General features: G+C 49.3%; 1 protein-coding gene across 14 annotated transcripts in view; it reads right to left on the bottom strand.

The window, feature by feature from the left end:
* The window catches only part of HYDIN (HYDIN axonemal central pair apparatus protein), a 167,087-nt gene that overhangs the window by 34,984 nt on the left and 106,816 nt on the right, over positions 1 to 25,287 (bottom strand). For 13 of the 14 annotated variants that reach the window (XR_010465959.1, XR_010465960.1, XR_010465961.1 and 10 more), the window contains 16 exons: positions 14,621 to 14,813; positions 13,384 to 13,605; positions 12,491 to 12,700; positions 11,466 to 11,603; positions 9,214 to 9,391; positions 8,561 to 8,691; positions 7,766 to 7,899; positions 6,626 to 6,762; positions 5,706 to 5,833; positions 5,398 to 5,589; positions 4,859 to 5,008; positions 3,565 to 3,804; positions 3,091 to 3,259; positions 2,357 to 2,548; positions 1,358 to 1,528; positions 568 to 741 (listed from right to left, as the gene is read on the bottom strand). Coding sequence is in view for 11 of the 14 variants with exons in the window: in XM_065028958.1 (XP_064885030.1) it covers positions 568 to 741; positions 1,358 to 1,528; positions 2,357 to 2,548; positions 3,091 to 3,259; positions 3,565 to 3,804; positions 4,859 to 5,008; positions 5,398 to 5,589; positions 5,706 to 5,833; positions 6,626 to 6,762; positions 7,766 to 7,899; positions 8,561 to 8,691; positions 9,214 to 9,391; positions 11,466 to 11,603; positions 12,491 to 12,700; positions 13,384 to 13,605; positions 14,621 to 14,813 (2,759 nt within the window). In the remaining 3 variants the exon portion in view is untranslated. Of the gene's footprint in view, positions 1 to 567; positions 742 to 1,357; positions 1,529 to 2,356; positions 2,549 to 3,090; positions 3,260 to 3,564; positions 3,805 to 4,858; positions 5,009 to 5,397; positions 5,590 to 5,703; positions 5,834 to 6,576; positions 6,763 to 7,765; positions 7,900 to 8,560; positions 8,692 to 9,213; positions 9,392 to 11,465; positions 11,604 to 12,490; positions 12,701 to 13,383; positions 13,606 to 14,620; positions 14,814 to 25,287 lie in introns of those variants that run through there. The other variant, XM_065028965.1, reaches the window with a different exon arrangement.

A 25,287-nucleotide genomic window follows, 5' to 3' on the forward strand; every position in this document is an offset into this window, starting at 1 on the left:
AAAAGTCTCCAGTTTCAGGTGGAGAACAGCACACACACATGAGCTGCGTGAACTGACAGCACATATGGGAAAATCTTCAGAGAAAACAGCTCATCTGCAGCATGTCTCATCTGAAACTCCCCTGGGAGGTTATTCTTTCCTTCCTCTTATGTTTGTGAAGCCACCCTTAAAGCCACTTGTCTACTGCTTAATGAGCCACTTCAGAGGGCTTTTTCCTCATTAAAGTGGGCAGTGGTTCTGCCTGACGGCCATGAGAAGCAAGCTGGATTCAACTTTGAGGAAATACTAAAAACTCTGAAAAGATACAGGTGTGCTTCACTTCTCCTAGAAAAAGTAACATGTGCCAAGAAGCCCAAGGGCAGTAAAAGTGCCCCTGTCTGAGCTCTTAAAATAGACATTGTTTTTAATAACCAGAGAAGCTTTATGAAATGGCTTTGGATTTCTACACACTGCACCCACCCTCTCTAAGAGACCCAAAGGCTGTCAAACTTCTTCTCTGGAGAAAGCAGAAGTGGGTGGTCATGGTGGGTTTCTGAAATGCTGCTCTGGGTTCAGCATTTTCCTTACCGGACTCCTCTGTCTCCTTACGGCTCTGTTCGATGGCAGCCCTGATGCACAGCTCCCGGGCACGGAGTCCTGCCGAGCTGCTCTTGTCTGAGATGGCTTCTGTCACCACAGCGTCGATGGACAAGCAGGCAGCACCATAATATTTGGACAGAGCAACCGCTGCTGCCGTCTTTCCTTGAGGGAGAGAAATGCTGCTTGGTGACCCTTGCACATGAGGCATTTTCAGGGACAGGCTCTGGAAAACCCCCAAACAGGGTTTTGAAGTTTTAAGGACAGCCACCATAAGGGAGGCAGCTTGAGCATGGTTAGAAGCACTGAACTCTTCAGCCAGGTGGATCATCTCCACCTCATGTTCAGCTGAGGACTTCATCCCTTGTGGTGACCTCAGCTCTGGGCCAGGACATTGTTTGGAGCACTGTCCCACCATCACCCAGACTGTTTACCAGCCTGTGCTGGTCAGTGTTGCCTCAGGCAACACCTGAGCATGGTTTGGGGCTCAGTACCCCAGGGTCTGCTCCCATAAGGCAACATGGACACTGAGCAATGCAGTCCCACAAAGCAACAGGGACATGGTCACCTGGTTTTGGGGAACAAAAGCCCAGCTGTACAGATGGAAGATGAGCCACAACACTTGCACCAGCAGGGTGAAGGCTTGGGACCGTTTCATGTACCAACAGGGCTATGGCTTATGTTGCTTCCCTTTGGCTGGTCAACCAAGCACCACAGTCCACCAGGATGTGTCTCTCCTGCTTCCCCTGCTCCTTGCAGCCAAGGGCTGCAGTCCACCTACCTGTCAGGGGTGCCCCATGGACAATGACAACGATCCCTCTGCGGTTTCGGGCCGCGCGCCCTTCTGCAGAGATGTCGATGCCGAGGTGGCGGGCGATGGCCCTACAGACAGGGCTGTCATCCAGTTCTCCCGCAGTCACTTTGCTGCTGACAGCGCTTTGCCGATGCTCTCCTGAGCAGAGGCAGATAAAAGTCAGATTGCTGCCTACCTGTGATCCTGATCACCCTCCCCATCCCTTCAGGTCCTGGGAGAGGAGACACCGCTGAAACCAATGCAACACCCGAGGTCTCCCCATGCCCTTTGTTTAGGCTTGTGCAGATCAGGGTCTGCTCTAAATGCTGGTGAAGAGTTTGCTGGTGTTTAGAGTATAGTAAATGGGGTGGCAGAAAAAGAATGAGCATCTGGCAATACCTAAAAGGACTGGACCCAGTCTCTTTCCATGCACTGTCAACATGGTTCTCATGGTTGGTAGGTCCCAGGTCCTGCTGAGTAAGTGGGGCACAGGCAGAACCTGGCAGTTTAGACAGTCCCAAGGGAGAGGCTCCATGATCAAGCAATTATCCACAAGCTGGATGCTTTAGAAATATTACACCAGGAGATGTGTCTGGGGTCTCAATTCACCATAACAGCATTTGGAAAGAGCTCCCAGCTCTATCCTTAGGAGGTCACCAAAAGCCACCTCAGCCTGCAGTGCTGGAGGACAAAGAACATGCTGCCCTGCTTAGGAAATGGAACAGCATCATCCCAACCCCAGCAGCTCCTGAGGGCAACAGTGTTCATTTGGCAAAGCAGGGGAAGACCTCCCTGGCCTCTCACTTGTCCCTGCCCCAGATTCCTCTCAGGATCCTACAGACTTCATACAGAAGAGCAGATCCAGGGCCTACAGGAGTGAAGATGGCACAAGGCTGCAGTGAAGTGACGGAGGTGACACTGAAGTCCTCCACCAAGGTCCTTTTGTCACAATGGACATAAAATAAATGAAGAGCATGGGGTTATTACCTGTCCCATATCTCTTCTCAACACCTTCCTCCTCCTCTTCTAAATATTCAGATTTAGAGTCCACCTTGACAGACTGGTTTTCATCAAAAATGGTGGAGGGAACAACTGAGCTATGGGATGAGATGGTGCGAACAAGCCCAAGAGGGAGCTTTCCTCCTTGATCTGGCAGAGACTGGACATCTTCAGAGTTTGCTGAGGAAGAAGTACACAGAGAGGAAAGAAGACAGTGAACATGGCCAGGCAACCTGCTCTTCACCATTCACCACTTACATGGCCGCATGCAAAAGATAAAACATTTCCCAAGGGGGGAGACTCCCAAGGCACTGAGAAGCCTGTCCAGGCTGTCTCTGTCCCAAGGGGGATTTTGAGCTTGTGGTTTTGTTGCTGGAAAGGAGAAAATATAAAATAGCCAGTGATGTTAGACCTGGCTCAACTGGCTGAAGAACTCATCCAATCTTACTCTTTGTGGTTGAGGGACACAAGTGGATATCCTGATTATGTCCCCATCCCATGGCAGGCAGGTATGAGTTTCCTCTGCCTGCACTCAGGGCTGATAGAGGATGCATGTTACAAGCCACAGACTTTCATAAAGGAATTCCTCCACCAGGCTGAGGAATTGGCAGCTGCTAAAAGCATGGGCTTTCCATGGAAAAGGTGGTTATGGAGAGCTCAGGATATGTGGGCTGGACTCCCTGCTGTGTGCACACTCGGGACAGCCAATATCAAACCCTCACCATTGTCCTGGCCTGTCGATTCTCCAGTCTTGGACTTGGTCTGCTCATCTTGCAGCCTGTTCTGGTCCTGATAGTACTCCAGCAGCTCTGGAGGCAGCTTCTCACCTGGGGCGCGCAGTGGCAGCAACAAGGTGTTGTGGCAATCATAGTCCTTCAGCATCCGCAGGATCTGTGCATGTAGTGAAGAGAAATCACACACAAGATGAGTTTCTTGATCCCCATTGCATGAAGGGATTCCCCAGCCAACCCACCTTCTCCCTCATCTCTCCCTCCCAACAACGTGGACTATTCAAGCCCCTCCACAGCCTTCCAGCAGAGCTGGCTGGCCCTGAAACACCACCAGGCTTTGCCACCAGGCTTTGCCATGGGGATGTCTCCGTCATCCCAGGATGGGAGATGGAGATGATCCTGGGAATGCTGGAGCACTGTGAAGCTATGGGAACATGTGTGTGTGGACCAGACCTTCCCTCTCACCTGCTCCTCAACAAGGTACTGCTCGTCAAATTCCAGTGAGTAAAACTCAATGGGGAACTCGCATGGGTTCCTCACCAGCACGGTCCCCTCCACCCCACAGCTGTAGGGCAGCAATGGTCCCAGCTCAAGTACAGTGGGGCTGAACTCCAGCTGTGGCTCCAATCCCCGGCCTGACACCTGTAGCCAGATGTGCTGGCTGCTCTGGCAAATGTTAATCTTCAGCTCGTTTCTGTAGAATTTCTGAAAAAGAGAGGAGTGCAGAAAGTACTCCCATCAAGTCCCAGGTGATAGGGTCACAAATTCAACCCTTGCCCCAAGGTCAGGGCTGTTACTGGTACCTCTAAGGTAAATGGAAAACAGGTATTTACACACAGCAGAGGCTAAAGCACCTGCGTGCTGGCTCTGAGTAACTGGGATGAATTGTGCTGCGAAGTATAACTGGATATTTTCATATCACATGGATCTGAAATGGTGTATTAGATGTTTTCACCTAGTCATGAGGGAGCTCAAAGCTTATGAGAAAGGTCCTCAGGGTTATGTTGCCCAGACACAGTCCTGGCAAACATCAGCTGTGTGAAAGAGGCAGATGAGCTCTCACTGGCCAAAAACAAGGGTCATGTTCTCCGCTCAGAGCTTGGCTCTAGTCAAAGCCAGACACAAGATGGTGACATCTCTACAAGCAATTAAGAGATCTTTGGGACTGTTCCCAGGCATGGAAGCACTTGTGTCCACACACACTGCCAGTTTCCAAGTCACAAGTGGCCACACACAAACTGCCTTTGGGCATGCTCCATCACTTAAGCAGATTCCCAAACTGCCTGAGAACATGCAGGCAGGCTTGGCCAGAGCCACAGGGACCGGTGGCAGCACACCATGGTAGGTGACCATCCTGCTGTGCCCAGGAACACGTCTGGTGGTTGTTGTCTGCTAGTACCAGCAGCAGGATTAACCTAGATTGGCCTTGCCAGGGTTATCCCCCACAAGTGTGCCAGCTGCTCTGTACCAGGGCATCACAGCCTGTAAATACACCCAACACAGGGGGGAAGGTGAGAGAAAACAGGTAGATTTCCCTCCACATGCCAAGAGAGAGTCACACCACAGTGCCCTGATGCTCTCTGTGCAAGCTCCACATGGGAATTTCAAAGCACCTCTCAGAAGAGTTTACTGCAGGGGAAACTGAGGCACAGCATGTATGGGGCTTGCAGAAAGCTACTCATCTCCTCCTGCCTGCGCTGGGTTCTTGTTACCACACTGGTCTGCCAGACCTTCTGGGAGTGACACCTGCTGTTCTCACCTCTTCTTTTGGTGAAAACCTGACTTGCACATGGCATCGCTCTCCTGGAGCAAGGGCTCCAGCTGAGGGCAGCACTTGGAAGATACGGGACTTGACATTCAGCTCCTGGAGCAGCCTCAGACGTATGTTTGCTGGCAAATGTTTGTCCACCTGAGCACAAAAAACAATTGCATGAGGTCTCCTTGGTCTGCGAGGACAGAACCTTGGTTCCTGCAGTGCTGAGATACTGTCATGGTGCTGAGAGCAGCCACATTCAAACCAGCCATGGCCACTACTGGCCTAGAACTGGAGGGAAAACATGCAGGCAGGGCAGGCAAATGGAGAGGCACTGTCCTCAGAAGATGAGGAACAGGTGAAGGTGACAGAGAAGCAGGGGTATCATCTAACAGGTTCAGGTGAACCAGCCTTGCTCTGTGCCCTCCAATGCTTCTTCAAAGGAGCTGTAGCTCAAGTGCTCAGGCAGCCATAGGGACAGAAAAATGCAACTGAGGCAAATAAAACCCAACCAAGGTCTATGTTACATGCTGTCTGTCCTTTACCTTCTGAGCAGGCTCATTCATGGTGATGAACCATTTACAGGGGACCTGGAGCCGATTGTGGAGCTGGACAGTTTCTTCCTGACACTGGCCACATTGGATAACAGAGAACTGCAGTCTGTCCCTGGAGAGGCAGAGGGACGGCACAGTCACGTTGGCACGGAGGCGGAGGTGAAACGTGGGTCCTCCTGAGACCTAGAGAAGGACAGAGCATCCAGCTGAGAGTCAATGTGACATCTGCTGCTGTGTCCAACCTGACAGCTGCCCCGAAAGGCAGTGTGGGCACAGGGAGGTGAGGAAGCATATGGTACCTTGATGGGCATGAGCACGTCCACCTCTTCCCGTGGCAGGCTGGCACTTTGTGGGTCAAAGCGCACTTCGAAAGTCTCTGTCTCACAGTAGGGCAGGTGCTTCACACGGTCCAGCTCCACTCTGAAACCTTGAACAGATGAAAATAAAGCAGCTGAGATACACAATCGACATGAATGTGTCACAAGCACATTAAAAATATATGGGTGTCCTGGCTGGCAGCATCTGCAGAGAAACCTGCCACTCTTTCTCGCTTGTCACCACACAGGAGAAAGGGTGTTCACAGCCAGAATCCAAGACCCACGTGGTAAAGAGGAAACGTATCAGTTGAGCAGCCCCAGCAGCATCTTCCCAGGGAAGGATGCACAGCCAAAGGACAATATCCAACTATGATTTCCCCAGACTGTGGTGCTCCCTGGAAAACAACTTAGACAAGACACCTGAACATCCTTCAGACAGTGACTCACTGTCTGATGGTACCACAGCCTTACCTCAAGGCCTGTTTTGATATACCAGAAGACCTCACAGGCTGTTTTCTCAATAAAGGCTGAACAGAAGTGCTATGACATCAGATCTCTAAACAAAGCACTTCCAAACCACAAAGGGTCCCATCTGTTCGCAACACGAGCCCAGAGAGTGCACAAAGAAACTCAGATGATGCTCGTCGTGGCCAAGAGCAGATGATGTTGAGAGGTGACCAAGGTGATGAGCCCACTTGGCCCACGCAGTGAGGTGTTCAGTCAGTCACAGGCAGGCCAGGTCTCAGGGCACTGCTGGTCTGGAGAACTCTGGCTCTACAGCAGAGGGTCCCAAGGAGAAAAAAGCTACGTAAGCTCTCAAAAAAACTCCCCATGGCCAGTGGATTCAGCTAACCTGCCAGAGCTCCTTCAAGCCCACGTGAAGTTTCTCCATCACTAGCTACCTGAGTCATGCAGGACCTGTCCATTGGCATGGAAGGACACAGGGAATTGTCCGGTGTTGGTGATCTTCACTATGTGTGTGTGGATGTTACCAAGAATGACGTAGCCAAAGTCCAGGACATACTCGGGCAGCTGAGCTCTGAAAGGAGGAGTAAGGACAGTCAAACCACAGCCTGGCTCAGTTTCCAAGTGGGTGGAAGATGCAAATAAAGTGGATATTTCTGTAACCACTGCTGTAAAAACTCAGCTCCAGGCAGTGAAACCCAAGGCCTGACCATCTGGTGATAAGACTTCGGAAAGTCACAGGGAGTGTAGGTCTTAGGTTTTATCAGCTAGCAACGGGGTGTTAAAATAAAATTAGTTTAAAATGGATACTGGTCACAGCTCCTCTGCTAAGAAAAGCTGTTATAAATAAGTACACTGGAGCTCCATTGGTCTCAGTGGAACTGCTGAGCCAGGGGTACACCCCAAGCCTTCAGGAACTTGTGATAAAATTTGCCCCAGAGGAATCCTCAAGTCTCTGCAACCACATCTGTCCCAAAAGCAGCACCAGTAAATGTAGTAATCTACACCTATAAGATTCATGGGAAGGTCCTTTTCCAGAGCAATCCCACTAGGAAAAACATATAAACCATTTCTTCTGCAGAGCATCATCTTCCTGAACTGGAGCATACAGTTCCCATGGCTCACCGTGAAGAAGCAAAAGGAAGGACCATGTTACCCAGGTAAGCACTGCAGTCCCACCAGCATCCAAGCCACCCGGATTTAGCATTTTTCAAGCTACTACCTGTGCATCAACCCTGCTCTTTTTGCTTAGCATGATCTGTTTGTTGGAAAAAGATTGCCAGCTTTGAGTCACCTCTTTCAGAGCTGGTCAGCAGGGCTGGTGCCCATGCTGTCTGGATAGGCTTGACGGCCTGCACTGGAGCCATCTGTGGGGAGCTGAGCACCCCCAAAGCTTGGGGTGGCACTGTAGAGGTGAGGACACTCAGTTGCTTACAGAGTTCATGTCAAAGCTTGCAGGATCACACCCTTCTGAAGGCCCCAGCTATGCCCAGCTGTGCAGGCACAATGAGCTCTCAGGAGCTGCTGGGTGTTACCCTTGGGGTGCCTGGAGACAGAGTACAGGAGTCCCCACTAACTTGAGAAGCCTCTGACGAGCACGCTGGTCAAAGGCAGTGTCCTCTGGTGGAGCATCAGCGAGAGTTTTCTGCTGCTCCAGGGCGTGCTCCTCTATCAGCATCTCCTCCATCTGCATTTGCAGCAGAGTGTCAAGCTGCAGGAGGAAAGCAAGGATGGTGGCTGGTTAGCAAAGGCCCTTCCCAAAGCACAGGCTTGTCTCTGAAAGAGAATCCCACCCTGCTTTTGTTGAGAGGGATGGTGTGATTCTCCTGTCTCACTGCTCAGTGTCTGCGACACCTCCTGCTCTCTTAGCCAGGACCTTATCTGAAGGGAAATGAACTCCAGCATCTTCACCTGCCCAGTGACTTCTATAAAAGCTGATCTGGTCAGACAAACAAGCCAGGAACCTTCCAGTGCTCCAAGTAGCTGCCTGCCCCCAACCACTGCCCAATGATCTTGGACAAAAGCTCTCTTGAAAAGGGAGCTGCCACTACTAAGCTCTGTAAACCTGGCAGAGCTTGGATTATGAGCAACAAATACCCCCAGTGATAAACCTGCATCTCCTTCAAAGTACTATAAATTCAGTCAGGATCTCTCCCTGGGACAGTCAGCAAGCTCATGCATATATCAGAGGGACAACTGCCAGAGGTGAGCAGCCCCTGGGGCAAGGCTGTGCCAATGCATGACAGTGGTCAGATGTGGCAGGGAGGTCTCAAGTGCCAGCAAGGCACTGGGAACCTGCTGCAGGGTGCAAGGGGCCCAAGTGACATGGCAGGAGGGTGGCACATGCCAAACAGGGCAGCAGTTGTTCTCACCACGGTGTCTGAGTCATCTGTGGGTAGCTCTGCGGCCGCAGCCTCCCCCGGAACAACAGCTTCATTGCTCTGTCTGTCTTTTTCCATCTTTTCTTTTGCCTTCTTGAGGACGTTCTCATATTTTTCATTTCCTGAAGGAAAAAAACATGCACAAATAGGGTGGGCGCAGCACCATTCCCATTTAAGCTGGGAAGTCCCACTCCCCTGACGCTGGCCTCTCTCAGAGAACACAACTCCCTGAGCAATCTATGGAAAGGGGATGCTGCTGCTCCTCTTGAATCCTGATGTTCATTCCCACTCATCTGCCTCTCCAAGTATTTTTGGAACACAATGCAAATCCAACCCTGCCAAAATCCCTGCCAGCCCACATTACAGCTTTCCTAAGCATTTCTGTCCAGCCATTGTCTTTCCAGGACTCTGACAGATATGCTGGCAAGCTCTGCGGGATGGCTCCTGGGGCAAAGCCCACACAGGCTTGTCTGTGAGAGACTCAGCAAGCAACCAGAGGACTGACTGTTGGTCTGGCAGCCCTGACATCTCCAGGCTTGGGGGAGGTGTGAGCTGCACTATGGATGTATGACATGAGACAGGAAAAACAAACCCAAAACCCCAAAATGGAGGAGCTTCCTGAGGAGCAGACAGGCAGTGCTTACCTTTGATGTTCCTGGGAAGGTCCAAGCAGATCCTGGGAAAGCTTGCCTCTCCTTTCAGGGAGATTTTGTCTGGCTCCAGGTGACCCACTTGGATCTGGAAAGTCTTGCAGAAGACTCCAGGCACTCCTGGCAGGTAATAGACTTTCAGCACTTGCTCCTTGCCAGGTTCAATGTGACCCTGCAGGGCGTGGGAGAAGAAGGAGGGATGGCTCAGACAACAGACACACTGAGAATAGAAGAAAAGTTCTGAAGGATAAGAAAGCATCAGACAAACTCGCCTTCTGGCTTTCTGTATCCCAAAGCCGAAGTCTCCCACACTAGGGTGCAGCATCCCTTCAGAGGGCTTATAGGAGTCATTTCCATGGGAAAGACCTACAGCACAGCTCTTCTGTCACAGTGTTCACGCTCTGCTAGCAAGAGCCAGACTCAGTAAAAGGTCTTTTAACATCTGCTATGGAAGGTGTGAGTGAAGTACCCAGGCTCTCAGCAGGGCCAGCAGCTCCTGTCACACCACATCAGTGGTTCCCAGGCTGGTGTCAAGGGGCCTGACCCCTTATTAATAGATACCAATCAAACATGATCCGCCTGTGCAGTTACACTGAGGGTACACAAGCCTATCCAGACCAACGGTGACTGGCAGATGCACATCTCTGGAAACACAGGAGCAGAGACTAGGATGAGACCCAGGGAAGGAGGTGTTCCAGGGAGGACACTTCCAGGCTTCCAGAAGAGCTGTTTGAGCCCTGAGTGGGCTCAGGCCAGCCAGGTAGAGAGCAAATAAAAGCAGACAGCAACACTGCTCTGGGTGATGGGACACAGTTGCAGCTTTCCTCAGGCATGTGAGGCTGAACCCTCAGCTTCCCGCTCCCCTTCATGCTGCAGGGAAAAGCTGCTGAGGAGGATAGATCCTGGACAAGCTGCCAGGGCCGGTGATGCTGTTACAGCAGCAACTGCATGGGTCCAAGCAGAGCTGTGTCTTCAGAAGCTCACAGGAAGAGGGCATCGGTGTGTCATCCCTTGTGGGAGACAAGCACTAAGAAATGTGAAATCCATTCGGCTTCCTCTTCCCATTGCAAAAAAAGGACACAGATAGGAACACCACTTCAGCTCAAAGACATCCAGACAGGACAGAGAAGGTGGGATGGTGGGAAGCTGCAAACTCCTCTTCTTGCTATTCCAGCCCCACAAAGCTGGAGAAGTGAGGGGCCAGTACAGGGGCTGTTAGAATTTCCGGCAAAGGAGCTTCATGCCCACACAAGAAAGTATTTAATTCCTGCTTAGTGCTGGCAGGGGGCAGGCAGGTTTTGTTACAGGCAGGAACAAGCAGTAAGTCCCATCTGATCACACAGCCTGGGTAAAGTGACCCTCAGTAGTGCCTGCACTGTCCAGCTCCAGCACCACTAGAGAGCACAGCAGTCAAGGTCCCAAGAGATATGGAAGCACCAAGTGTCCCTGACAGTGGCTGCTGTGTGACAGCAAGGCCACCCGCTGGCTAAGGCCATCATTAATGAAGGCTAGCAGGACTGTGCTTACTCAACCTTCTCTGCCCCCCAGCAAGAATTCTTACAACCCTGTCTCTCCTAGCTATGACTGGAACTCTCCTGGCAAGTTGTTTTTCTCCCCTCCCCACCCTTTTCCCTCCCTATAGAATAGTTTGTGTTGGAAGGGACCTTCAAAGCTCATTCAATCCAACCCCTGCCATAAGCAGGGACATCTGCACCCACATCGGGTAGTTTAGAGCCCTGTCCAGCCTGGCCTGGGACATCTCCAGGGATAGGGCATCCAACACCTCTCTGGTAAACCTGGTCCAGTGTTTCACCACTCTCAGTGTAAAAAATGTCTTCCTCATGTCTGGCCTGAATCTCCCCTCCTTCAGTTTAAAACCATCACCCCTTGTCCTGTCACAACAGGCCCTGCTAAAAAGTCTGTCCCCATCTTATCAGCCACTTTCAAGTACAGAAATGCTGCAATAAGGTCTCCCTGGAGCCTTCTCCTCTCCAGGCTGAACACCCCAACTCTCTCAGCCTGACCTCCCAGCAGACCTGTTCAAGCCTCAGATCATTTCTGTGGCTCCTCTGGCCCCTCTCCAACAGGTCCATGTCTGTCTTGTGCTGAGATCCCAGAACTGGATCAGCACTGCAGGGGGGTCTCACCAGAGCAGAGGGGCAGAATCACTTCCCTCAACCTGCTGGCCACGCTCCTTTCCCTGTCACCCTCTCCTGACCCAGGGTTCACCCCTTGGCACTACTCACCATGCTGGGCAGGACCAGGGGCACACCGGGCACAGGACTGTCTGCAGGGGCCGTGCTGGGGTTCAGCACCCTGTAGGTGAATCCAACCTTCCCGCTGTTCTGCAGGGTGACCTCTGCTTCAGTGACTTTGTTAAACAGCTGAAAAGAGGGCAGAGGAGTGGGAAGCTGAAGACACAGGTTCTGCTACTGTGAATCATCTTCTGCTTTCATTGGGATGGGAGCAAATAAACACAACACAGGAGAGAAGCAGGGGAGGAGGAGATATGGGCACTTGACTCTCCTGGGTTAATGTGGGGAACCCACAGGGCACCTCTTAGCCCTGCAAAGGAATAGATATTCACAGTAGCAGGCAGAGACGAAATACCAACCACAAAGATCAGCAATAAAGAAACCAAAGAGGATGCAAATCCTCTGCCCTATGAGGTGTCATCTAACAGCCAGCTGAAACAAAGGAAGAGGCATCAAGACATTTGAGAAAAAAAAGGCATCCACAAGCAAATATTTGCAGAACTTGCAGTCACAGCAAAAGCAGAGACAGTGCAACCTGTGCAGGGCCAGCAGCTGGAAAGATCTGCAGGGTTTTTAACAGAAAATAAGTCAGGATTATTCTGAGACATTCTCTCCAGCTACGGTGATAGGGAAGCCAAATTTAACTTCCTCCCTGGACTATTTTGTTGATTAATCAAGACCACTCACAAAGAGCATTTCCTTGGACGTCAGGCTTTAGGGGCAGATCAGCAGATGGATGTCTTGGGTACATGTTCTTCCGGAGATCACCGGGATCCTGCCTGCCCTAGGAGGCAGTTTTAACTACCCTGAAGAGGAGGAATTCCCAACTTTGGCAGGGCTGCAGATGCCATTAAAAAATAGCTTGGATACAGAACACATCACTTAAAGGTTGTACTTCCAAGCCATACAGCCAACAAGGTAGTTGGGAATGGGAGACAGCCCTAGACCTAGGTGGCCAACAACCCAGTGGTGATGGTTTCAAGACAAAGATGTCTACCGAGAGAAACACGTGGTACCTGCAGCCCACAGTTGATCTCCGTGATGTCTAGGAGGTAGTTGATAAGTGAAGCCTCCCCACTCAGAGCGACCTCATAGGTTGGACCTCCCTCCACCCTGCACAGTGCTGTGACACGGGTGACGATGTTTGCATGGCCAAAGAAGGTGAACGTGACCTGCTGGCTCTCGCCCGGCTGCAGCATGCCGTACAGCGGCTGGATGTCAAAAACCTGGAGATAGGGGAAGAGAGATAGAGGTGTGGAGGATCAAAATCAATGCAGAAGAGCAGCCATGGCTTAGAGCAAAGGGCAGCCATAGCTGGAGGGACCTCTTCCTCAAACACCAGCAAAATCATCCTCATCTCATCCTGCATCCATCCTACTCACTGGTAGAGGGACCATGGGAAATCTTCTCCCATACTCACTAATGAATGCATTAATTAATACACTACATTAAAGTAATATGGGATGTCTCCTGGCAGCAAGAAATTCTCTTTGCTGCAGAACTTGCCTTTAAAAACACTTTTTACTGCCTCCAGAAAAAACACAAGACGCAGAGGTGAGAGCCCTTGGAGCCATGGGAGGACTCCAGCCCAGCTCAGCCGACTCCTGACATTTTTCACCCTCCCCTTGATTTCCACACTGCTGTCCAAAGATGCTACAGCAAAAGCTACTCTAGATCAGTTAAAAGATGAATAATGCACTCTACAGGTGCTGCACAGGTAACATCCTTGGTGAACCCTATGACATGTCCTACATGGCCTCTCCAATGACCAGTTGCTTCAGCAGTGCTGGGTGATGCACTTGGAGAGGTGGGGCCATTCTGAGCAGCCTGGAGGACCACCAGTGGGAGGAAGGGCTACATAACTGCTTGTCACGCTGGAAATGAAGAAGACAGACAGATTCCCACTTACCTCCTCCACTCCCAAGGCAAGGGGCTCTGTCTCCACAAACTGCATCAATTCCTTGATCCTCACTGGGCGCTCAGTCTCTGCAGGACTTCCCAGCTCTGCAGCACCTTCAGCCTCACCAGCACCATCTGGCTCTGCAGCAACTTCAGCCTCGCCAGCACCTTCAGCCTCCCCAGCACCTTCCAGCTCAACACTTTCAGGCTCTTCAGCAGTGGATGGCTGTGGCTGAAAAACAAGCACCATGGGCTGCAGTAAGCAGCTGGCTGGTCTGGGCAAGATCATTCTGCTACAGGTTCCACTACCTCATCAAGCTAGGAGCAGCCGAGATGGGACCTGGGTGCAATTTAAGTAGGGTTATGTCCATGCCTTCAGTTGCACATGGGTCCAAGCCCACCCACAGAGGAGACATAGGCTCCATCTGCACTTCCACATGCAAGCTTGCAGGAGGAAGTTGGGTGCATCCAGCACTTGGTCCTGGCAGAGGTCTCAAGGGCACTTTGCATCCTCGTGCCAGTCCGGCTTTGCTCACTTCTACCCAAGGAACACGCTGAGAACCCCATGCCTGGACAGGTTAGACTTTCTGTGACAAAACCAGGAATGCAGCTGCAAGTGTGAATTATTAAAAACCAGAAAATAAGGACTCAAACTGCTTGACACAACTATCCTACTTCAGATGGTGCTTAGGTTTCATCCTGTGCACTCACAGTGCTGGAGAGCTGAGCATCTTCAGTGTTCTCCCCCAATGGCACCTTCCAGAAGAAAGTTTCTGATTCTTTATAAACAAGGACTTTGTGATTACTCTTCAAGATGAAGAATACTTGCTTTTTCACTAATGTGAAGAAGCGTTTTATGTTGTGGCCTAGACTTGGGCAGAATCTGCAAGAATACTAACAGGACATCCTTAGACCTAATCTCCCCAGCAGATAAAGCACATGGGAAGATTTTTCTCACACAAGTATTTCTTTGTTGTCTCCACATTTTCAAACCTAGAAAAGCTTTGCCAAGCATGAATTCCCAAAGATGTTAACCCACATCTTTCCTAGGGCTACGGTCTCCCACCTCCCCAGGGAGGTTATGTGGATATTGCCTTGATACAGTGACACAAGCAGAGGACAAAACTACAATCCAGATGTATCCTTAAAAGCAATTTTGGATCCTACTTATCCAGGTCTATGAGCACGGCTTTTCATTAGGAAGCCAGGGAAGGCAACACAGGAAGTAGGCGTACAAGAAAATCTACCTTTGCTTCCAGAGAATCATCTGCATGTGCTGGTTCTTGGGCATGATCCCCTGTCCCTCCCAGGGCTTCCGCTGGCTCCTCTGCACCCCCGTCCCTGCAGCTGCTCTCTGCAGACACCGAGCACTCTGACCAGACTCCCTCCTCCTCTGGTGGTTGGGGTTTGATGAAAAATTTAGATGTTGGAGGGCTGAACCTGGAAAATAAAATAAGTTTGAACATGAGAAAAGGACAGAGGTGAATCACAGAATCATTTTGGCTGGAAGAGATCAAGACCATTGAGTCCAATCATGAACCTAATTCTGGCACTAGCCCATGTCCCTAAGAACCTCATCTATGCATCTTTTAAACCCCTCCAGGGATGGTGACTCCACCACTGGCTTTGGCAGCCTATTTCAGTGCTTGACAAACCTTTTGGTGAAGAATTTTTTCCTAATATCCAATCTAAACCTCCCCTTGTGCAACTTAAGGCCATTTCATCTTGTCGTATCACTTGCTACTTGGGAGAAGAGACCAATCCCCTCCATGCTACAACCTCCTTTCAGGTAGTTATAGAGAGCAAGGTCTACTCTCAGCCTCCTTGTGAAGGCAGAAAGCACATAAGGAAAGGAAAAGAGACACCAACTGTGTGAAAAAGTGAGACCGAGACACAAAGGAGCAGATGTTAACAGCCACGAGCCAGTACAGACCTACTGGTGCCCTCCTGAAACACCCACTGCCACAGACCATGCCTTCCCCACCCAGAATCATTGAATGTCTTGAGGTGGAAGGGACCCGACAAGGACCATCAAGTCCAACTTCTGTCCCTGCACAGGACAACCCCAAAATTCACACCATGTGTCTGAGGGCACTAAATCAGTTAACCCCAGGACAAGGAAACAGCATTGCAGAGCAAAAGAGGGACCTCAGGAAGAGGAGAGCTGCCCACGCTGGGACACACAAGAGTTTATTATTATGGGCAGCCAAGGCACTATCGAGTGGTGGGATCTGAAGACGCACAGAATGTGCCAGTGAAATGAAGGCTTCTGAGGAGGCCACAATTTCAGCACTACCAATTTTTAGTTCCAGAGTAATCTTTTGAAGGCATTTTGGAGATCTCTAAGCATCAGAATTAAGAAAGAATAATTTTTACAATAGAAACATAAGTATTTCCAAGGCACAACACTATACTATGAAGGTCCAAAGGAAGAAGTTTTGTAGCTCTACTAGATATTTATCCTGAATATTTCCCCTGACAATTCCCTGTAAGTCAGACACCAGCATCACTGCTTGCTTGTACTTTCTGTAAGTGTGATCAGGCAGGAGCAGGGATGGAGCCGCAGCCTGCCGTGCCCTGACAAGACAGGCCCCCATGGAGCCCATCGTGGGACATCCCCACACACACAAGGCAATGTGGAAAGACACGTGCAACAATTGTGGGCAAAGACTCACAATTAAACGGCCCATTGATCCCAATGAGTGCCAAATCAGAAGCGATTATTACTCTGAGGAAAGAAGCTTTAGTAATTTTTAATCAATATACAGCAAAATGTTGATGACAAGATGCAGCTCCCTGCTGTGCTGCAGATATTCCACGGTTGCAGAACAACTGCTCCAACAGCACCTATTGCTAAAAGGGCAGAAGCTCTGCTGAAACGAGGTTGTAACTGACATGGCACTTACTGGTAGCATGATTACCTGGCTACCTCCCCAGCAGTTTCTAAACACAAACTCTTTGAGAACAAATTTGGCAAATGATTCAGCAAAGCAGCTCAATGGCTCATTCTATGAACAAAGCTGAGTTTATAGTTTGACCAACATCCATCAGTAAAAAGTATGTGGTTTAACATTTTCAAATGCTCCCAGGTGACTCTGACTACATTCTCACTTTTAAATCACAGCAGGTGCTCACAGTAATTCTGCTCATCTTTCTAATGCCACACAGATGGACACACTCAAACCACGCCTGCCTGTCACTTTGTCTGATTGCAAGTGTTCCACATCAGCAAACAAGGTGGATTTTTACAGCAACCAGGGTGCTTCATTCCCAGATGGAAATTCAATGAATTTAATGAATATTTGTCTTTAGCTTTACAGGTTATCTAAGGCTGGTTTTCACTTCTGGATTAGAGGCTCTGCTCTTCACAAGCCCCAAGAGGTCCCACCAGACTTGTCCTTCCTGCAACCACATGCAAGAGCAAGGCTTGGCCCAGGTGAGCTTCCTTGAGCAGGGACCAACAAGCAGTGGTGCTGTCACCCCTGTACCTGCTGCTGGGACCCCAGTGGGGGACCCTGAGCAAGACCTTGGTACTGTCCACATGGAAAAACACAGTAGGACTAGAGGCAACAAAGGCATTTCGCTTGCCCCTGCAGAGCATTGCCCATTTCCAGTCCCATCCCATCCAAAGCACCTTGACATGTCTCAGGGTACACTTCTGGGTGTCCGAGCTGCTCAACACCTCCAGCAGCCACTAACTTGGACATCTGCACAAGGATGAAGTTAAATTCAGCTCTGCTGTGACAAGGCAGCAGAAGGTAAAGCAGCAATGATAATGAACGCAAAAGAAAAAAAAAAAAAAAATCTTCAGTTTAATATATGTTCTATGGTCACATCCCACAGCCACCTCTGGATGGCCTGCAGCTGAAAACTGCTTCTCCAGGCTGATAAGGGAGGTGCCTGCAGCACAGAGGTACAATTCTTCAGGGCCAGGAGCACCTCAAATCTCTCCGGCTATTCACCAGTCCATTCACCAGTCCAGTCCATACTTCAGTGCATGGGTCTGGCCACCACTGCGGTGGCTGTCCCAAAACCACTAGCCGTGATCTGTCCTAGCAGCGAAATTAAACTGCAGCTCTTAGAGCTGCTTGTGATAAATACTGCAGGTTAATAACAACTCCTGAGGAGAGCTAAACTGCCTAGATGGAAAATCCATAATCATTTATTAAATTACCTTTAGTTTTATAGAATGGTTTGAGGCAACTTCATGGGACTGCGGTGCCTAGACAACAACAATATTTTTCACTCTAAACTAGAAGCCCTCTGGGACCTGGTGGGGGGAGATGATGTGATTAGCGAGTCCTGCTGCGGAGAAGCACAAAGCACAGTGAGGGACTTTTTCCAGTGGGGGAAAAGTCAAAATAAATAACAAGAAATGTAACATGAAAATGAAAAGAGTGAGGAAGCCAAGGTGTCGATAGAAACCTGACCCTTGGGACAAGAAATCTTCCTGGAGTTAAAAGGGGTTGTCTCAGAGAAGGAGAAGAAAGAGGAAGATAAGATGTTCAGCATCGGACCAGGCTTTAGGCAGCTCTTTCTCTGATGTGAATGGGCACATTCCAGCATCTTCCAGCACCTTCAGACAAAGGTGGTGAATGTAGGGAGGAAGAAAAAGAGCAGAAAGCAGTTCTTCCAGCTGCAGAGAGGACCCAGCCCAAACCAGAGGGGCCAAAGGGCTCTGGAAGTGCCTCCACCAGCACCATGCAGCTGAGACAAGGAGCCTCCTGACATAAGCAGGCCAGCCTGGAGCTGGAGGAGCTGAAAGCAAGGTGTTAATCTCTCATCCAACCCAGCCACTCCTCATATGAGATGAAACACAGCCAGGAATGTAACCATGGGGATCTAATGGGAGCACAGGCAGATCAACACCAAGGAGAGTGGAATCCTTCCTGCTGGGGCCAGGACAAACTTGTGCCACCCACTGTCCCCAACCTCTGAGACATCAGTAAAAAAAAACAAACATCTCAGCCTGTCTCTTGGTTTCTGAGCCTGCTAAGGACACAGGTTCACACCGCTTCCCACACCCGCCTCCCAAAATAGAGGAGCTAGAAATCACACTGCTTCTGCAAACTAGATGTGAAAATTCATGCAGGAAGATGTGACCCTGCCAGCTCAGGCTGTGCAAGAGCCAGCAACATCAGGACAGGCACCCCAAAACTGTAACAGGAATGCCAAGGTCTCTGTAGCCCCTGCCAGCACCAAGGACATGTGCCAGAAGCCACCATTCCTTCACACTGAATGCAGGAGTTTTAACAGTGTTGAGCGGCTTCTCCAGAGCACAGCGCCCTCATCCCAGCCCCCAAGAACCACCCACTGGTGCACCCCTTAGGCACAGCCACAGCACTGCGTGAAAATAAGGCTCCCAACAAAGCATGAGCTCTTTTCAGGTTATCACAGGGCTGAGCACCAGAGACCACATGTCCATCAGGCATCTAAACAGGCTTCTGAGCCCCTACAATGTACATTTATTTCTTCTTCAGGCCATCAGATGAATGGAGCAAGGCACAGACACCTCAAGGATGCTTGTAACTGAAAGAAAAATAACATAATACAGGAGTAAACTGAGAACATTCTGAGTGCACTGCATGGGAGCACTAGGCTTGAGCTGGGCCACCTATCCAGCAGCTGAAGAAATCAGTGATGATGGTTTGCCCTCATCAGCAGTGACTACCAAACTGTACTTCATCCAAATAACCCTGAAGCCTATTTCTTTGCTGGGACAGATCCTTTGCTGAGCTAGGGCTTGTCTATTTACTGAACCACCCACTGAAATTCAGACCAGGCAGTGGAGAAAGAGAGAAAGAGAGGCAACATCACTGCAGTGAGATTTGACACCTCCAGCTTCTGTCTTGCACATGCTGGAAATGATTAAGATGGATTTGTATTTTATCTGAATGCAGTGGGTGGTCCTGGCGATGTCCCACTGTGACCAAACATTAATTAACTTGAAGTTAATACACAGTTTTAACAGCCACTTAAGTAAAAAAAATGTCAGTTTTGATAGGTGAGAGAGAATATTGATTTCTTGTTTGAAAGTAGAAATTGTGTGGAAATGGAGACAGAGATGTTACTACTGGAAAAAAAAGCAAAGTGTCTCACGTTCCTGGGGCAACAACAAAAACTCTCCCTTACCTTTTAGCAGGAGCCACAGGATTTCATTTTGGGGTGCACTGAGAATCCTCAGCTCCTGCTGAAGCCCACAAACCTCAACTGCACCATCATTTTCAACAAGAAGAGTCAGGGGACACTCTGAGGTCCCTCAGGCTCCTTCTGACACAGTTCCTGCCTCTCACAGAGTATTTCCAGGGGATGCGGCTGGTCTGGTTTTGCAGGGTACAGTTGTTAAAGCTCCTCAGACACCCTGGCCTAACTTAAAGTGCAGGTACACAGCTGGTCTTCCTGGGGATCACCCTCAGGCAGCAGTACTCACCTCTCTTGACAAGTTAGATCCCTAGAAAAAGTCTCCAGTTTTTCTGATTTGCACTAATTTTACAGACAGCAAAACGTTACCTATTAAGTCCTTCCTCATGCTTTGCATATCAGCCAGGTGATTTATAAGCTCCTGATCCTCCATCAGACAGAAAAATGCTTCTCAATCAGACTCCAGCCAAAGGTCCCTCTGAACAAATCAGTAGCTCTAATGACAAACACAATTCATAGTCTTTGTTCAAAATTAAACAAGCCCCGACAGCTGTAATTTGGAGATACTATTTAAAGTAATGAGCACCAATTACCTCCTCAGCAGCTACTTAAAAAATTGGTTCTGCAAACAGACAACTGTATTGACTCTTGTGACTAATAGCAAAGGAGGAGAGATGTGCTCCAGTTGCCTTTGTGGCAGGGATCCGGACACTCACCATTCTGAGATGTCTTCATGGGGTCAAGCCTGAGAACTTGGCAAACCACGAAGGGTATGGCTGAAAGGGTTAAAAATACTAGGAAGCAGGGGGAACGAAAGAACAAGTTGGGAATAACTAGTTGAGAGCAGCAGACCAGTTCAGGGTGTGTTGGGCAATCAGAAAGCTCCAAGCCATGGGAAGAACATACTTCTCAATCTGCCTTTTCCTTGGGGCAAAGGCTGCAGGAAACTGAAGCTGGATCTCAGCAAGGTTGTAAAAGGGATGAACAGGACACAGCCTGAGGTCATAAGGACCAGGCTGGGTGGGTTTGTCAGGCCAGCTTCACCCTTCAAGAAGCCAAAAAAAAAAAAAAGCAGCTTGAGCCTGAGCTGAGGCATCCTGGGGGTCGAGGACCAGAATGTCCTGTGCTCCAGGTGCCTTGTTACACCCCACAGCAGCCTGCAAAGAGCCCAGAACACCTGGCCAAGCAACCTCTGGAGCACTGTGGCTTGCAGCTGCACCATAGGTGAACCAAACCACAGGGACAAGCTCACGGTACGGCTGCCAGCCTCTCTGCTCACCAGCTGGCATTGCTGCCTCTCTGCAGTGCCAACCACAGAACAAGGAAAAGGAGGGAGATGAAATGATGGAGCACATCCTGAAGTCCTCACCTAGACTGAAACATCCCTGCTCATCTTGACTGCTTCTGCTGAACCCCAGAAGGTGTCTCCACTGGCCCATGCTGATGCAGGCTGGCGGGCATGTCCCAGGCAAGCAGCAATGCCACAGCCCAGCATGGCCTCCCAACAGGACTCTGTGGCGGGTCACCCCAGGGAAAGGCAGGAGAAAGTAAAACAGCAACAACAATGAACACAGAAGAAGAAACAAAAGAAAAACCTCTTTGGTTTAACATACTTCCCAGGGTTATATCCCAAAATAAATCAGACAAATGCTGCAGCTCCAACCCTTTGAGTAGGCAGGCATCACCATACATCTCCTGTCCAGAAGGAGCAGGGCTCCTCACACCAGCAGAAATCACAGGTTTAAGGCTGTGTGTGGCTTTTACCCTGTATAAAAGGCTTGTTAACATCACCACTGAGTTATTATTAAAGGTCACTCACATAGTACAAGATCATTATCTCCCTGCTTCACAGAGAGCAAGGCCATATGTACTCCTGGGAAATGTGGCCCCACTGAGCTGCTGAGGACAGGGATGATTAGACAGGACTGGTCCGGTCCAGGCGACATTGGGGACAGCTGAGGACAACTGCAGGGTGATGGAGGCAAGCAAGAGAGAAGACAGTTATCACCAAAGAGGAAGGAAGCAAAGCAAGCTCACAGCTGGAAAGGTTTCCTGTGAAAAAGATATACGACTCCCCAAAGTGCAAAGAGATTTGACAATCGGATTGAAGCTTGGCTTGATCCCCTGCTGCTAGGAGCTTAAAGATTTCTCAGTTACCCTGTGAAGCCAGGGATGCACCAGCAAAGAGCACAGCAATACTATGAATGACACTCTTGAGCAGAGCAATGAGAGTGGGTTTAGGAGGATTTTCCCTTAAGGAAAGCTGTTTGATGCACAGCTTGCAGGAAGCAGGAAAAGAGTGAAGGGTGAGAAATAGCTGGAGAAATTAAGAGAAACAAGGTCTGGAAAACTATATCACCTTACTCATCATTGCCACACACAGTGACAGCAGGTCAGCAAATAAAGAGGAGTAGGGAGCCCATTCCTGCCACCCAGATTTAATCTGATGGCTTCCTTAGTCAGTGCTCTGCCAGAGAGATGAAGTGGAAGCGACAGCAGTGGTTCCTAAATCAACACTCAGTCTGCCTCAGCCAGGTTATGACAGCAAGCTGCTCCCATGCACCAAAAGAAAGAGAATTTAAAACAAACAACCAAACAAAAATCAACTTTTGTTTCATAAACGGTAAAGCTCTGCAGAGACAGGACTTGAGCAGCAGCCCAGAGGGAATTAAAGCACGAGCCACCCAGCAGCGCAGGCGCAATGGCATTTACAGGGAGAAGGACACTGTTTGCAGTGCAAACATAGCTCAGGTTCCCACTGCGTGCCTCAGGTGATAAAGATGTTCAGAACACAAAGACAGAAGCTGGCTGCCGCCCAGGTTTGCCAGCTAAACATCACTGGCAGAGCAAGAAGTCACCTTCCAGACAGTGTTTGCTGTCTGGCTATAAAACCAGAAGAACCACCCAACCACAGCCTGGTCAGAGTGTGCATGACACATGGACACCTCCCATGTTTTGTCCTGATGGCAGAGACAACCCAAGTACAACAGATAAAGTGATTCCCATGCAGCCTTCTGAGCTCCAGACTCTGTTGCAATGGCCTGGGTAAAAGTCCTCCAGGTGTGTGACAGCATAACTGGTGGTCAGAAGCTCTGGGGCAGCAGAACCTGTCCCAAATCTGCAGCTTCCCGGCAAATTAGAGAGGGGAAAAAGCAGAGTTGTAATGAAGGCATGGAGGTGAAGGGTGGACAGTGAGGATCACCGTGCTGAAGGTGATGATAGAGAAGCTTAGAGGTATGTTGCAAATGGGAAACCATCACTCCTTCAACCTTCATCCTGATAAGGCATCACCATCCCACACCCAGTATCTGGGTTTTGTCTCTAATATAGACTTGGCAACAACATTTTTGCTTACTCCTGACTCCAAACGCCTCCTTGGCACTCACTGTATTTACTTCTCATTATGTCTGAGTGCAACAAGAACCAAATTTCCCCAAGTTTGCTTTGCTTCAGCTCCCCAGCATCTCCGTCCAGAGCCAGATCGCCGTCCCAAGGCAACGCCCGCCCGGCACCCAGCCCTTGCTCCCAGAGGCTCCATCTCCAAGAAACAAGAGGCCGCTTCTCTGTTACACTGAGCAAACCATTTCTCCAAGGCTGCCAAACCACACAGAGCTGAAGGGCACACTCAGCAGCACATTTCTGTCGTGCCTCAACCTCCTTTTCTAAGTTACCCATGGGATTTAAGCAGGAAAAGCGGCACACATGGGGCTACCAAAGCCCAAAATGTACGGTACCAAGGAGACAATATTCTGGGGGAGTGAGAAAGGGATGTGCTCTGCTGTCACTCATCTGAGACTCCTCAGCACCAGGGCACAGTAGATGTATATTGATGTATATTCTCGCTGCTGATGTTGCTACCGCTCTCCTCTGGTGGCTGACAGAGCATTGCTGTCAGATTTTTGCCTTGCACTGTTTTTCACTGTCTGCATTTTCCATTTCTTCCTTGTTATAAAAACAACAAAGCAAAAAAAAAAAAAATCCATCAAATATAACAAAGAACTGGGGTTTTTTTGGTCAGTAACAAGGCTCGGATCTGGCTTGCAGGGTCCCTGCAGTGCAGCCTGCAAGGGGACATGGAAGGAGAGAGGGCACAGGCTTAAGAAATTATTAATGCTATAGGAAGACCCACTTGGGAAGAGAAAGGCTCCTCGTTTGTTCAAAAATTGGCAGAGAAAGTCCTGGATGGAAAGGAAAAAACAATTTTCTAGATGTTTAGCTCAACGAACCCTTTCCCCAAAGAATCTACTGGCAATTCATTACGCTGGATGTGCAACCAAGAAGTTCCCACTCTCCAGAGGTGTCAGATCAACACACAGAGGGGGTTTGACATGTGCCATGGAGATGCAGATCGCTCTGTGTGCGTTAGCTCTGTCCCAGACAAGGAACACATCTCTCAAGGGGGGCACAAAGAGGTGATGCAGGAACAGCAGCACTCAAAGTCAATGACAAGTCATAGATCCTTAATAAAGGATGAAAACTCTAGAGAACAGCTAAGTTTGGGAATGAGCCTTTGGCAGCTTTTGTCAGAGGTGTCTAAGAAAATCCTTGTATGTCTGTCGGATTTAATGTTTTCCTACTGGTGGGAATCCCAAACAAAGCTGAAGAGCTGGACACTGCCCTTAGAAAGGGGGACAAATCAGTCTTTCAAAAATAAACCTTTAAGGTAAGAAATAAGATTAAATGTTTGAATTTGACTCCAGATCTACTGTCTCCTGCTGGACAATTCTGGAGATGCATTCCAACGCTGCAGAAAACATTTTGGTGCAAAGGCTTTTAATTCAGCTCTGAGCTATCAAAGGTCCAAGGGATAATGGACTGACTATTCTCAGTCTGTCTCTAACCACACAGGTCTAGAAGAGTAACCACAGAAGATTTATGGCTCAGCAGCGTCAGAGAAGGGGCATGGGTTGGCATGACTTGGGCGTGTCCAAACACACAGCAACGGTTGGATTGTGTTGCTTACATGACTAGTCCGCTCAAAGTACCAGCAGTGACTAAAGACTAAGGAAGAAAAAAATGGGTCGAACAATTTGAAGAAAAAAAAAAAAATTAAGCACAGAGTCTTGTCCAGGCAGAGAAACAACATTTTTCTTTCCTGGTCAAAATAAATTGTGTGTTTGATTGATGCTGGGAGTCTCTGATGATCAGCTCCAGCAAGGTTAGATGTTTGGATGGTTAAATTCTATTGATCTCACTTTCATGAGACCTGATGTTTGATTCCCTCGATGTCAGACTTACTTAGTTTGATCTGATAATTTAGAATACCAACAGTGCTTAATATGGACCAGAAATAATATCTGACATGCTGCCCTTCTGCCAGGCTCTTAATGAGCAATTTAAGGTGTTAATAGCTTGGAGACCATCTTCATTTCCAGCTCTGCCACAGAGGATCACATGGTGTCTGCTGAGAGACCCAGAGAGAGTACATTACTGCTTAATTAACATGCAAAGCAGAAAAGGGAGCTGTCGTAACGTCCACAGCGCTAACGAGCCAGCAAAGGGGCTACAGCAAACCCTTTGGAGCAGAGGCTGCTGTCCCCTGCCAGATGCTCAGGACCCTCAACTGTCACCAGCTCAAGAGTTGGGTGACTCAGCATCCACTAGAAGAACAAGCACCTGCAGGCTGGGGTCCAGCAAAGCCAATTTAGGTGGAGATCAGGTAATTAAAAGCTAAAAACTGATTCAAGCATTCACATTTCCAAAACCCTAAATTGGTTCTAAAAATAAATAAGAGTAAAGATAAACAGGCAACCAGCCAACAAGTGGCCCCAGA

This window comes from Columba livia, chromosome 13 (genome assembly GCF_036013475.1).
Source record: "Columba livia isolate bColLiv1 breed racing homer chromosome 13, bColLiv1.pat.W.v2, whole genome shotgun sequence".
NCBI lineage: Eukaryota > Metazoa > Chordata > Aves > Columbiformes > Columbidae > Columba > Columba livia.